Raw genomic sequence first — 14,178 nt, forward strand, 5'->3', positions numbered from 1 at the left:
TTCTAAAGATTACAGTCAATAAATATCCAGGTTACTACTTCTGCTTAATGGTAAAAGAAATACCTATCTCATATTAGAGAAGTTGATAGTCTTGTAAACAAATTCATTTCTTGTAAACAAGTTTTGAGACTATACATAGTGATGGTGGTACAGAACAAGCAACTAGTCTTACCACTGTGAATGTTTTTATAGCTGTAGGATTTGATTTATATAATGGTATCACAGAACAATATTGTTCTTCTTACTGGGTAATGGTCAATACGGTTGTATGAAATATAATTTGATTTATAAAATGTAATGGTACAGAAACAAGCAATATTCTTACCATTGGAAAGCTTTTTTCTGTATCGTCGATCTGTGCTTAGACATACTTTTGAACATCTGCGAGCATGGCCAACAGATAATGATGCCCCATTTTAAGGGTGAGACAGATTTTGTAGGATAGGAAGAGATTGGAAAAGCACAGGAAATAAGAAAATTTGTAAGCTAGCTGGCTGACTACGACTCCATTTCGCCAAGAGAGTGGTAGACACGATGCAAAATGTGCTGAACGGGGAAACTGTAAGCAAAAAAAAAATCCTACGACTGACAAACTGCGTTAATCGTCTCCATAAAAAGAAAAAAAGAGTTAATCTCATTACACCATCATCCAAATGCAGTACTATTGAGTCCGTCACCAATGTTTTCTGATCCTACAGCATGAATTCAAGAGAGAAATAAAGAGGATGAACTGTTTAAAGAACAAAATAGTTTAAGAACAAAAACTTCTAGGACCTAAGATTCGCTATAAGACAAGTAAGAGAAAAAGTAGTAGAGAAGTGTAAAGAATTTAAATAAAAGTAATTGATTTCTTAGTGAGTGATTACTTAACTTGGAACTAAATAACCTTGCAACAGATTTATTAGTGACACCAACAGATCTGTGTAACACCATTTCATCCCTTTTTACGAAAATCTTTCTTCATGAGACAAACTTCTCATTCACCGCAAAGTTTTTTTCTCTTAAAAAAAAACTTCTTAAATATATTGCTGATTTCATTTCAAACCATATAGAGCAGGGGTCGGCAACCTATTTCAAGTAGAGAGCCATTTCTCTTTAAATAATTTTAATAAATCTTACCAAGAGCCGCAAGGATGATAGTGTAAACAACTCTGTAGATCATTTGTATTCACAAATCATTATTTTATGATATTCAATAACATTTAAATGTTTTATATATTTATTTTCACATATTACAAAGTAAATAAACAAATAAATATTAACTAAACCTGTGTTTGAATGAAACTGGCGGCAGGCTTATATAATTACGTACTTCATTTTAATATAATTCTATTCAATTTCAAACCTTTCACATTTAAAATTCTTTTTGAAAAAATGTCTTTACTTCAATAAATGAAATCTTCATTTGTTTCAATAAAATTGAAATATACAATTTATTTTGGACAGGCTGAAGAGCCACACAATTTGGATAAAAGAGCCGCGGGTTGCCTACCCCAGGTCTAGAGAATCCACCTGACCTTTCTAATGTGATAAACACATTCTGCGATCTGTAAATCGTATGTTATTCTCACCGGCTTTTTGATAAGAATATGTGTCGGCCGATCAGAAAAGCGTCTAGCTTAGAGAATAAGGTTAAAAATTTTAATTTTATAGTTTTTCTCAATTTGTCCGAAAACAACACATTTTTCTTCGAAATTAGTTGTCTTAAATACATCATAAGTCTTAAAAATATTAACTTCCTTATTTGTGATATTAATACTTAGCAATCACTTATTTTGGATTATACCCTATGAGACCTAAATTTGCTAATTACACTTAACGCTGTAAAAGTTTCTCTACAATTGTGAAAGACTGCTTCAGCATATTTTGAGTAGAAGAAAATAAGAGAAACAAAATAAATTTAGTTGGACCAATTACGAGGGTCGTTTGAAAAGTCCGTGCAAAGTCAGAGAGATAGCACCACTTGCGCGTATCGAGGTTATTTTTAGTTAGTAGCATCTCTTGGAAGAACACACACCAAGTTTCAGCCAGATCGGTCTATTTCTTTGTGTTTGGCATTCGTTTGAATCGAGGAAGTCGAGTGATTTTCAAAAAATGGACGAAAAAGAATTTCGTGTGTTGATTAAACACTACTTTATGAAAGGCAAAACGCCTCAGGAGACTAAAGAGACGCTTGATAAACATTATGGTGACTCTGCACCTTCGATTAGAACAGTTTATAAGTGGTTTCAAAATTTTCGGAGTGGCCATATGGGCACAAGTGACGCTGAACGTTCTGGTCGCCCTGTTGAGGTTACTACTCCAGAAATCATTGATAAAATCCATGATATGGTGATGGATGATAGAAGAGTGAAGGTGCGTGAGATTGCTAGTGCTGTGGGCATCTCGAATGAACGGGTACATAATATTTTGCATCAACATTTGGACATGACAATGCTATCCGCAAGATGGGTGCCGCGATTGCTCACGCTTCACCAAAAACGAAATCGTGAAGTGTTGCAAGGACGGTTTGCAGCTGTTCCAGAAGAATCTGCAGGACTTTAAGCGTCGTTTCGTCACTGTGGATGAAACATGGATACATCACTACACTCCTGAGACCAAAGAACAATCTAAACAATGGGTTACCAAGGGGGAATCTGCGCCAAAAAAGGCGAAAACCGTTCCTTCGGCCGGAAAGATTATGGCGACTGTCTTTTGGGATTCGCAAGGAATAATCCTCATCGACTATCTGGAAAAGGGTAAAACTATTACAGGTGCATATTATTCATCGTTATTGGACCGTATGAAAACCGAGCTGCAAGAAAAACGCCCACGATTGGCCCACAAAAAGGTCCTTTTCCATCACGACAACGCACCAGCTCACACCTCAGCAGTTGTGGTCGCAAAATTAATGGAAATAGGGTTCCAACTCGTTTCACATCCCCCCTATTCTCCAGACTTGGCTCCCTCGGACTACTATTTGTTGCCCAATATGAAGAAATGGCTGGCGGGAAAAAGATTTTATTCAAACGAGGAGGTGATTGCAGAAACGAATGGCTATTTTTCAGACTTGGACAAATCCTATTATTCGGAAGGGATCAACAAACTAGAGCAGCGTTGGACGAAGTGTATAAGCCTAAAAGGAGACTATGTTGAAAAATAAAAAAGGTTTACCCCAAAAAATTAAGTAGTTTTTATTTTTGCACGGACTTTTCAAACGACCCTCGTAGTTACTTTCCATACTTTCCATTCATTTACAGACCTAAATGGAACACCAAATTCGAACTATATGAAATCGTTAGGTATTTCCCTCCCACCCAAATTTGGTTTCGTATTTATAAAATAACAATATAAGTACATTTATTTAAGAAGATATAGTACATTAAATCATAAACAATGTACAAAAGGCATGGCTAACGCCGTCTGCCAGAGTTTGGTTACAAGATAAAAAGAAAGAATACTTGATAAATTATGTGAAAATAAATTTAATGGCACAAAAAAAATAAAATAATACAACAATAAAATAAAATAAGGGGGTCCGAATTTATATTATTATGAGATCTCTCCACGGACAAAATAAAGACATAATCAGATATAAAATAAAATTGTGCAAAATTAGCAAGATTCTGTTTTAATCGTAATTGTTGTTTTTAAGTTTTAAACAAGTTTTACATAGTACATTTTACATTTTATAACATATTCATTTGTTTTTTTAAATTAAAAATGTAAGGTCAGTAATATACTTACAATACAAGCAACCTTTAGGAATATTTTTCCAGTTGAGCCCTCTGCCCTTCAATTTTAGTTGTTCCTACTTTAAGTTCTTGATTAATTTAATCAACGAATTTTAAATTAAAAACAAAACAAAAAAATTTCCAAGTCTGCTGAATTTGATTATACGTTTTTAATTTTAATTTCTATTTTGTTTTGGTGGAGAGTCTTATCTTTCTATGAAAACATTTACGATCTCTGTTGAAGCTGTGTACATTGAAGTAGAACAAAAGGAGCTTTTCATCTGAGTTAGTTGTTAAGCAAACAAATGCTTACTTTTAAGCAAAGTTTGGTTGCCAACTTTGCATAAATTATTCACAATTTGCATCTAAATGAATTTCGGTCAAGAAGTTTGTTGAAAGACCTAAATTAGGTTTTTCCATTTCTTTTCTAAATATAAACTGGAAAAAGAAAATATTTATAGATGATTGATAACTATATGAAAATTAATTGGTAAAGACGAGAAAGTTTGTAATTATTAATTTAGTTCTTAATTGCAAAGCTCTTCCTCACAAAGCCATAATGAATTTCTTGAAGTATGTATCAGTCTTCTATTAGGGACCGATTTCCGCTTAACTCCCGTTATTTATTGTAAACCCGTCCAAGTACTTTAAGGAGTTCATATTTAAAACCAATCTCGTAAAACTATCTGGAAATGTAAACAATCAGTCCCTCAGTGCAGCAGAAACTTTAAAAATGTAGAAGTTTTTTCAAGACAAACTTGATTATAAATCAAGTTTGGTGAATAACGAACATCAAGTCCTGAAATTAACCACAACTAGGTAAAAAGAAGAAGCAATTTATGTACAATATGTAAATTCTATTAATTCTACCGAGCCAATTTCCCCATTTAATAATTTTGTTTCGCGAAATAATCTCTTGTAATCTCCTTTTCGAAACATTTTATTATAAATTTTAAATTTTATGATGTTTTTACATCCAATTTAGCAAATGAAATGTGAGAATTAAACAACCCAGTGTAAAAAAAAATAAACAAAAAACGGGTGTTACTGTGTGGAGATGCTTGAGGGATTGACGTAGTCAGGCAATCTACGGGCGGATTAAAACCATTAGAGGCAATTAAATATTTGTGTAATTTGTGTACATATTGATGTAATTCAAAATATAAACTGAATAATTCATTTCATTTTATTTTTTTTTTGAAATTAAGCAAAACTTTGAGCAAGATGGAAATGTTTATTATGTTTGTATATTTACGTGCTTTTTTACATTTTTGTTCATTTAGTTTAAGCATTAGCATTTCGCCATACAACCGTTAACAGTTACTCATCTTTTATTACTTTTTAGGCCTAACAACAAATTTAATTAGTTTTATTTCTTTGGAACAGTTTTCTTCTGCTTTATTTGTGCTGATCATATCCTCAAATTAATCTATTGATACTTAACACATCTGCTTCTCTACTTAATAAGTTAAGGATATCCATAATGCATCCGGCCTTGTTCTAATGTTATTCTGGAAAGATTTTCACTTAGTTCACTCGTGAAACTAAAACGTTCAGCCTTGCCATTTTTGATAATTAATGTTATTAATCTACTAAATACAATAATTGGGAAGTTGTACTCAATGTTGTTTCCAAAAATTTATTTTAAAAAGTCTGAATCTAGAATTTCAAGAAGCATTGTGACAAGAATAATGAGGAGAAGTAAAAAATTTCAATTTAAATGCCAGATTATTCTGAGGTCACCTTCTGGAACGTTGTAGATACAAAAACTTCGGAATTTGGATTTCGAACTTCGAATTTTCGGATTTTGTAAACATTTTTAGTACAATATGTTTGTTTTGTTTTCATGCTTATCATCGATTCGTCCTTACACTCCTGTCATATACTTTACCTTTTATTAATTCATATATATTTATGACTCTTCTTTTTTCCAGGTAAGCTTTACGTCCAACTTCCAAAATATGTGAAGTGAACATGGGAAATTTTTTTCATGTTAACTATAAGATAAAATCTAAGGTCTAGACCGGGAATCCAGTCCTGTTGCACAATACATCTTAGCGATGCGGGCTTCGTCTCTAACCGCTTGGCTTTATATAAATTATAGGGTGTATTTTCCTGAGATTAATGTTAAGTTGTAAGTTAAGCTCTGCCTGAAAAAAATAAGCGATTACTTTACTTTTTTTACTGTTACCATTTATTTTTTTGGCGAAGTGAGTGCCGTTGTAATTAAATATATCTGTATGTAATTTTTTTCATTTTTATGCGGCTACCTTTCTTTCAGATCTTATTAGCCGTATTACACCGCAGGTTATTGTAAATTTTGATATATTTTTTTAGGTGAAAATTTGCCTAATATGTTAAAAGTCAATTTTGTCAGTAGTTAATGTCCTTTTTTTTTAGCCTATATTAAGAACTCTCTTAATATACAGTCACCATCTTAGTATAAATGTTCTATTTCTGATTAGAGGATTAGAGGGAAGGGATAAGTGAGTGTTCAGCGCGCTGGATTTCCATCCGGAGATACTGAGTACGAATACAGCCATGCAGCAAGTAAACATATGTACACTTAAAAAAAGAACTTTTAGCTAGTGATCAGATGAAGAATGGTTGTGAGTAAATATAAGAGTTAAATCATTGCAAGATCTCAGAAAGAGTTTGGGAAGCAGAGGGCCAGTTCCTTCCGGTAAAGAATAATTTATAATTTCTAGAAAGTGTTTCTATTCTTCAGATTATCGATTTTAATAGTTAATGGAAATAGTTTTAACACGATTGTTTACGAAAAAGGAATATCCGCAAATTAGCTAGTCATTCAATGTGTGTATGTTACTCGCAGTAATCAAACTAAAATCGCAGAAATGTCGAATTTGATTGTGTCGCAGTGGTGCCAGTAGGAAGCGCAACTAAAGTTTTGTTCTAGTACACTAACAGTAATCCCTTTTTAATGAGAATTCTTTAGGAGTATTCGAGATTTTATCGAACACACTCCCACGATAAGAAGTGTGGCTATTAAATAACGAGACTATTGCTATAAAACATTTTATTTTAAATTTATACATATTTAGTTATTATCACCTTCAATATACACCCCTCCCCTATCCCTACAACGCTCCATGCGAATTTACCATTGTTCGAAACAGTGCTGAAAGTCTTTTTCTATGAGCTCCTGCATGACGCGGGCCGCTTTTTCTTTCACCGCTTCAACGGACTGAAATCGTGTTCCTTTTAATGCAGATTTGACTTTGGGGAACAGATAAAAGTCACTTGGGGCCAGGTCAGACGAATAAAGCGGATGGCCTAAAACTGGGATGTTGTACTTGGCTAGAAACGTCTTGACAGACAAAGCAGTGTGAGCCGGCGCCGGTTGTCTTGATGGAGAACCCATGACTTGTTCTTCCACAAATCGGGTCGTTTTTTCCTTACTCTTTCACGGAGTTGAGCAAGCACCTCACGGGTAGTAATGTTGATTAATTATAATAGATATTTTCATCCGTTTTAGATGTGGAAGGGCGACCTGGGCGGTCATCATCTCTGACATCTTCTCGGCCATCTTGGAAACGCTTGAACCACTCAAAAACTCGCGCACGTGATTAACATTCATCGCCACATAAACTTCTTTTAATAAAAGATAAGTTTCAGTAGCGGTTTTACCCAGTTTCATGTGAAATTTCACGACAACTGCTCTACTACATGTGTAGTATCATGTTTTCGGCAAAACGAAACTAACACCTCTTACATAAACGACGGTTCCGGTCAGACAGATTTCTCTGTCGGTCGTTAGGATTTCGCATGCATTTATTCTATTGTCTTAATTAGCAATAATTCTGATTAATTTTCCAATCGAGGTGTAGTTATTTGGTAATATTACAAGCAGGAAATGATGTTTGGACACAAAATGAGAAGTTAAGAAAGAATTGCAGGTGTCAGTGCATCAACTTTTTTTCCTTTTTACTTTTCAAGGCCAAACATACCCAAAATTAGTATTTATGAATATCCTCATTATTGATTTTTTGTAGCTAGATTCCTGTGATATCTTCGTCGAAATTCTATTGCAGTATTTTCAAGCTTTTATTAGGATGTTCTGATTTCGGCGACTTCATGAAATATTCCTTTAAAAATGGAGCTAAAAATTTTTTATTTTTAATTTTTTGAATGCTGTATACTCCGCAGGATTATATATAACATCCTTGAGGTTTTTTTTAATGAAGGGATCGTAAATACAGTCTTAATTGTACAAAAATAGAAATCCGAAATGGTAGATAGGCTTTCACAGGTTATTTTAACTTACTAAACCATGGTCAGCTGAAAGGAATCACACATGATCTAAAACCACTATGTCTTCCTTCAAATTTAAAGGATAGATGAATTGGAAACAAGAATAAGTTTTTTAATAACTTCATGGTAAAGATTGGGCTGAGCTTGAAAAGCATCTTTGATCTTCGTACATTATAAAGTCATTTAGCAATTTCTAGTTTGTGGCCCTAATTTAGAGGTTAGACTAAATTATCTTCTAAATTTAAAATTATGAAGAACAATATTTATTTTATCTTCGACCAATTAGTACCATACAGCTCTTTCTCATTGGCCTTATCCTTTCTACAATCCCCTATCTCGCCTATCCTACAATTCTTGACAATGCAACTTTCCGTCTGAACCGCCAGAGGGCATGAGATCTCCTTCGGGACGTACCATTGTCACTGGTTCATTTGCAGTTACTCCTTCTGTACTCCACGCCTTACGCTACATATTTACTCTTTTATACAGATAGTAAAATTCACCAAAAAGAGGAATAAACTTTTCCTACATAACATTGTTAAAGAAAATTATATAATTGAGGAATGTTATTTTGTTGAATACTCTGCTTAATAATATAATATTCTTAAGTAATACTGTAATATTTTGTAACTCTATTAGGGTGCAGTTCATGGATAAAATTTTATAACATGCTTAAATTTAAAAAAAAAAAAGAAATAATCTGTTTAAATTGCGTTTTTTCTAACTTAAATTTTCTATATTATTTTAAATTTGTTGTTATTTCTTCTTTTACAGATGGTACTCTTGGAAGTAAGTAAAATTTAAAAAAAAAAAAAATAATAAAAGATGAGAAAACCATAGTCCCCCGTGTTTTGTAAATTGATTTTCTGTATTTTAATATACACTACGATAAATACATTCTTGTTTTAAAATTTTTAATTATTTTTGGCACCATAAATATTTGTTTTATTGTTTATGTTCTTTATTTTTTAACTATTGTTAACTTTAGTTAGAGCCCCTGTAGTATCATGCTTTTTGTAGTTTTTGCATTTATTTATTTATTTATTTTATTCCAGCTATGTAACTCTTAATTTCATGTGATTCCAATAGTTTCTTCGTACAATATTTAGAAAACGACCTTGGCCGTTTGCATAGTGTCCAAGCATTTATTTGTATACAAAAAACTGAAATATAAATTAAAAAAAAATTAAAACAAAAACAACAAATTTAAAGTATTATATCAAATTTAAAAATAATATAGATTTATATATAATATATCCATGGAAATGTTCGCCCTAATAGATTTATGCTCAATCTTCAGTTTATTTTATTTTAATTTATTTATAATCTACTACTGGAATTCATGGTTGAAGCTTTTATATTTTTAAGTTTAATTTTATTTTATAAATAAGCTTTATTTAATTCATGTTTATAATCTTCCATCCAATTTTCAATTTTTTATAGTTTTAATTTTTTGTTTGGAGTTATAAATTTTATACACCGAATATTTTATAAATTAGCTTATTATTTCTATTTTGACAAAAGCTTAAAGGGCAAACAATTTAAACATTTCTTAAATATTGCTATTAAATAAATACATTTAAATAAATTGATTATCGCTTACCCTTTACCAATAAAGGCTGTTGTGATCTACCTACTTCTTCAATTGGAATGCTCAGTTTTATTATTTTATCTTTATTTAGTTTTATTTTAATCATTTTTGTTTTTTGTAGAATTTTTTTTTTAACCTGAATACTCCATTTTGTTTTTTTTCATGTTCTAAATCATTGACGTTGTGATTAGAGGTGTTTTTGGCCATTCAAAATATCGAAATAAAAATAGTTCAGTTTCATTTTAAATGTATTCCGTTTTCCAGCTTTGAATTCAATTTTGACGGTACCTGCCTGCGAACAATCATTACGCGACTCTTCGGACCCCAGTTTATTCCTTGGAGTTGATGGTGCATGTCAAAAAGATCTTTTGAACTGAGAGCAGATAAAACACGTCTAGTTTTAAGAAATGACCCAGCAATGAAATAAACTGCAACAATTATTGCTTATCCTTAATATCTTGTCTTTTTTTTTGGAGGTATTCTGACATTTCATATGTGTAAATAATCAAATTACCCTAACCTGTTTGTGTAGACGCAGGTAACAGAATTATTTGCGTCTTCCAGTCTATTTTTTTATACATTGATTATTGTAAATTTATGTCTTTCTCGATTCCCTTTACATTAAGTTATCTGATTTAAGAAAATTTACGGCATTATTGTTGTCCCTTGGGCCTAATAATGTCTGATAACCATGTTTATAACGTTTTCTGATATAAAAACTTAATGGATCCCTATAAGTTTTATGAATCTGCAATTTCCTTTGGCCTATGATTATTTTGACCCATTATTAGCAAGTTTACTTATTTTCAATCATTGCAAGCCCATTTTTCGCGTTATTGTTGACTGTTTCTAGGCATTTTGCAAAAACATCCGTTTACAATATTCAGTATCTGCTAGATTTAATAGCTTTTTCATTGAAGAAATAGCTAAAAGTTTGCTTTTATTTTTATGGCTCAACAACTTCGATTGCAATTGGTGCCGCCTGAAGTTTTTTAGTGCTTAGAAAATTTTCCTCGTTTCAAAAACTTTGCCCATCAACAGACAAGTGGCCCCCAAAAGCAAAAAAAAAAAAAAAATTGTCCGAACGCGATTGCAGAAGTACATTATATGAGAAAATGGTTTCTCATTTCCCTCTTTCTAGGCTTTATCTATCCTCCATAGATTCGACAAGTACCTCTGTGATCTATACAGAATCTATCGTAGCCGTGAACAAAATGACTAACATGGAATATTAAAGTCTTTTAATGGCTTTCCTTAGGATTCAGTAACAAATGTAAACGTGTAATATTTCTGGTTTCTTTGCAAAAATCTGCACGATTCACGGCAAATTGGAGCTTATTTTCACATAGCTGATTGGAATATGTTGCATTTTTACTGCCGTCTTATATTGAAAAACGATTTGTCAAGAAAACCATAACTTCTTTGAATCTACTGATTTCTCCTTTATAAAAATATCAGTGATTGATCTAAGATTCTTTGTAAGGTGTCTTTCATCTTTTCAATAATTACAAACCATCCTACCCTTACTGGAAAATGTAATTGGTAAGAGTCTTGTATTACACGAAGGAGTGGATATTTAGTTTAAACATAAAAAAACTTTCATTTTTAAGAATTAGGTTTTGTTATTCGTTCAGTCTTTCTATCCGGTTCCTGTATCATTAAAATTGTTAAAACGACAATATCCAAAAGCTTGAACCAAATACAATTTGACAGGAATTTCCTGCATTAATGAAGTTTCAAAAATTAAAAAAGAAAAACCATTGATAGTGAATAAACTTATTACAAGAAACAAGTCTAAAGTTATAAGTTATAACAAGTCTATAAATTATTTAAATTTAAAATAATTTATTTTTTATTTTATTTTTACCCCTTTGTTTGGCTTTTTTCTTCTGTTTCGCTTCTTATGAAATTTTTTAAAATTCAGCTTCCAATATGATCATTCTTTTCCAATGCAATTTGGTTTTAACTTAAGTAGCTGGCTTTAAAAAAATAAATAATCATCCAAGATTAACTTATTGTTAATGTAACAAGGTGAGTTTTTTTGCATGATTTAAAAAAAGCAAAAATCTAAACAGCCAAATGTCACATTCAAGTTCTTTCTAAAATATTTTTTTTTTGCTTAATTTATAGTCTTAACTTTTTAATTTGTTCCAGAAAGTCTTACTTTTTTTTTTTGCAAGATAAACAGTATAATGTGAATACTATAATTTTATAAGCACAGTTCAAAACTATTTTTTTTTCCAATTCGTGCTTTTATGTTGTAGAAAGCTTCATGGCACGTGATATGTTGAAGGTGGTAAAGTCAAAATAAGTTCAGTACATCTGGTAGAAAATTGCGGTATCTAAAATCCGCATTGCAGTGACTCACCTTTCTGCTATTTCTTTTTTCTATCTTTTCTTGAATTTACAATTTCTTTTTTTTTTGTTAATAAAAGTAAATAAAAAGAAATAGTAATTCATTGCAGTAATTTTCTGGCAAATTGTTTTGAGTGATTTTGTTTTATTATATCATTCAAAGGAAATGAAAGAAACCGAATAATTTAAAAATATATTTTCAATTGAATTTTTATCCTGTTATTTAATTAAACTCTGTAAAATCCTTTAAATCTTTAGAATTTCACATTAAATTAAAATTAGTAAACGATACTAAAATTATAATTAATTTCGATACATAATCTTCAGTTTTAAATTATCTTTTTTAAATAGTTCCGTATACAATTATGTTTCTATTAAAAACTGTAATTGTAAATTATACCACTGCATCATATCATAGGGCAATGCACCGTATTTAAATAAAGCTTAAATTCCGCCGTAAAAGCAATATTTTATTTCTAAAAAAAAAAATTCTGTATAACATCTGCAAGGCATTTTCATCGTTAATTAGGAGTCATCTGATAGTTCTATTTATTGATTTTTGGAGTTTTTCATTAAAAGTTTATCTGTAATTAATATTAAATGGAAATGAGGAAACCAAATACATAAACTTTTCTGGCAAGTTCTCAGTTCGTCCACGGCTAAACTAGAAAGCAAGACTCTTGCATAAAAATTAAAAATTAATTACTGTATCCAAATTTGATTAGAGGGTTCAAAAAAAGTTTATAAGAGCAGTAAAAGAATTTTTTTTAGAAGATATCGGTAAATTTTCTCGCTAGTCCTTAGATTTAGCTTAACTCTCAGAATAATCAAATTAATAAAGAAAAAAAAGCAATCCGTAAAGGGTTTGTTTCAGGTTAGGAAATCTGGACATAATGTTTCTGCCGGGTGCTTGTCAGTTCTAAACTTGAATATTAAAATTAAATAACGGGTACCTATATTTAAGTTGCTTTGCGTTACTGAATTACTTTTAAAAAAAATAAATTAATTTATTAATAAAATCACAAATATTACTGATAATTATTAAAACTGTCCGGCAGGACAGTTGTATAAGGGTTGATCGTCAAAAACTGCACGAAAAAGCGTAACGTTGAAAAACGCCCAACTTTGACAATTTTTCTTTAAAATAAAGGGCAAACCCTTCTTTATGACTGTGATTTTTTTACAACAACCCAGATCTAATAGGTTTCGAGAAAAAAGTTGCCGAAAATGAGCAAAAACCTCTTTTTCAAAAAATGTTCTTGTTCTTCTTCTTCTTCTTGCTACCTTTTATATATATATATAAGCTAGATTAATTATTACCTATTATTATAAACGTTTGACTACTTCATACAATAACAATTACTTTAATCGAAGAATGAACTTAAACCGACGATTTTTATTAACAATAAAAATAAATTAAATCATTGATGTAAGCATTTTTTAAAAAAGTTTATGCATTTTTTAGCCCCATATATGCATAAACTTTTTTAAAAAATGCTTACATCAATGATTTTATTTATTTTTATTGTTAATAAAAATCGTCGGTTTAAGTTCATTCTTCGATTAAAGTAATTGTTATTGTATGAAGTAGTCAAACGTTTATAATAATAGGTAATAATTAATCTGGCTTTATCACAAATAATATAGTTTTCTTCAATTACATTCTCAATCTAGGTGTTCTTCTCACAATGTTGTTCACATGTAATATAAAATAAATAAAACATGCATACTTTTCAGGAAAGCTAATTATTCTAGCATTTTACTATAAGTAAAATTATTTGTGCTCACGAATATTTCGGTAAGACGAATTCAAGACTGATATATTGTTTTAGATCCTCCGTGATTCAAATTTAAACAGTAGCCGACTCTAACTTTGTCTTCTTCTACTTTAACAAGCATGAATATTTGTATGAATAAAGGGCATATTAAAGAGAGATCAGAAGAATAATTTGGAATAAAGTTAAAATAAAGTACCTATTTAATAACGAAGATATAATATACATTTTATAACAATTATAAAAAAAATAATATTATGAATGAACTGGCCAGCAATAAGGGTAAGGGTCTGTGACATCCAATAAATTCTAAAAAATATTAATGAAAATTAAAGCAGTAAAATTACTTAAATAATATCAATGAAGTATTAATGAAATGTTGGGTACTTGCTGATTTGTGTACCTTTTGGCGTTTAATCAACCCTTATACTTAACATTTTAAACTGTAAGTTTTTGTTAAGGTTATAGAATT

At 30.8% G+C, this 14,178-nt stretch overlaps 1 protein-coding gene across 5 annotated transcripts in view; it reads left to right on the forward strand.

Moving 5' to 3' along the window:
- Positions 1–14,178, forward strand: part of LOC141453498 (cyclic nucleotide-gated channel alpha-3-like) — a 98,078-nt gene that overhangs the window by 56,897 nt on the left and 27,003 nt on the right. For 3 of the 5 annotated variants that reach the window (XM_074126829.1, XM_074126830.1, XM_074126828.1), the window contains exon 6: positions 8,760–8,774. The exons of the other annotated variants lie outside the window; for them this stretch is intronic. In XM_074126829.1, coding sequence (XP_073982930.1) covers positions 8,760–8,774 — 15 coding nt within the window. The remainder of the gene's footprint in view (positions 1–8,759; positions 8,775–14,178) is intronic. 5 annotated transcript variants of the gene reach the window in all.

This window comes from Rhodnius prolixus, unplaced genomic scaffold (assembly GCF_049639745.1).
Source record: "Rhodnius prolixus isolate KJV_2025 unplaced genomic scaffold, Rpr scaffold_3, whole genome shotgun sequence".
Classification (NCBI taxonomy): domain Eukaryota; kingdom Metazoa; phylum Arthropoda; class Insecta; order Hemiptera; family Reduviidae; genus Rhodnius; species Rhodnius prolixus.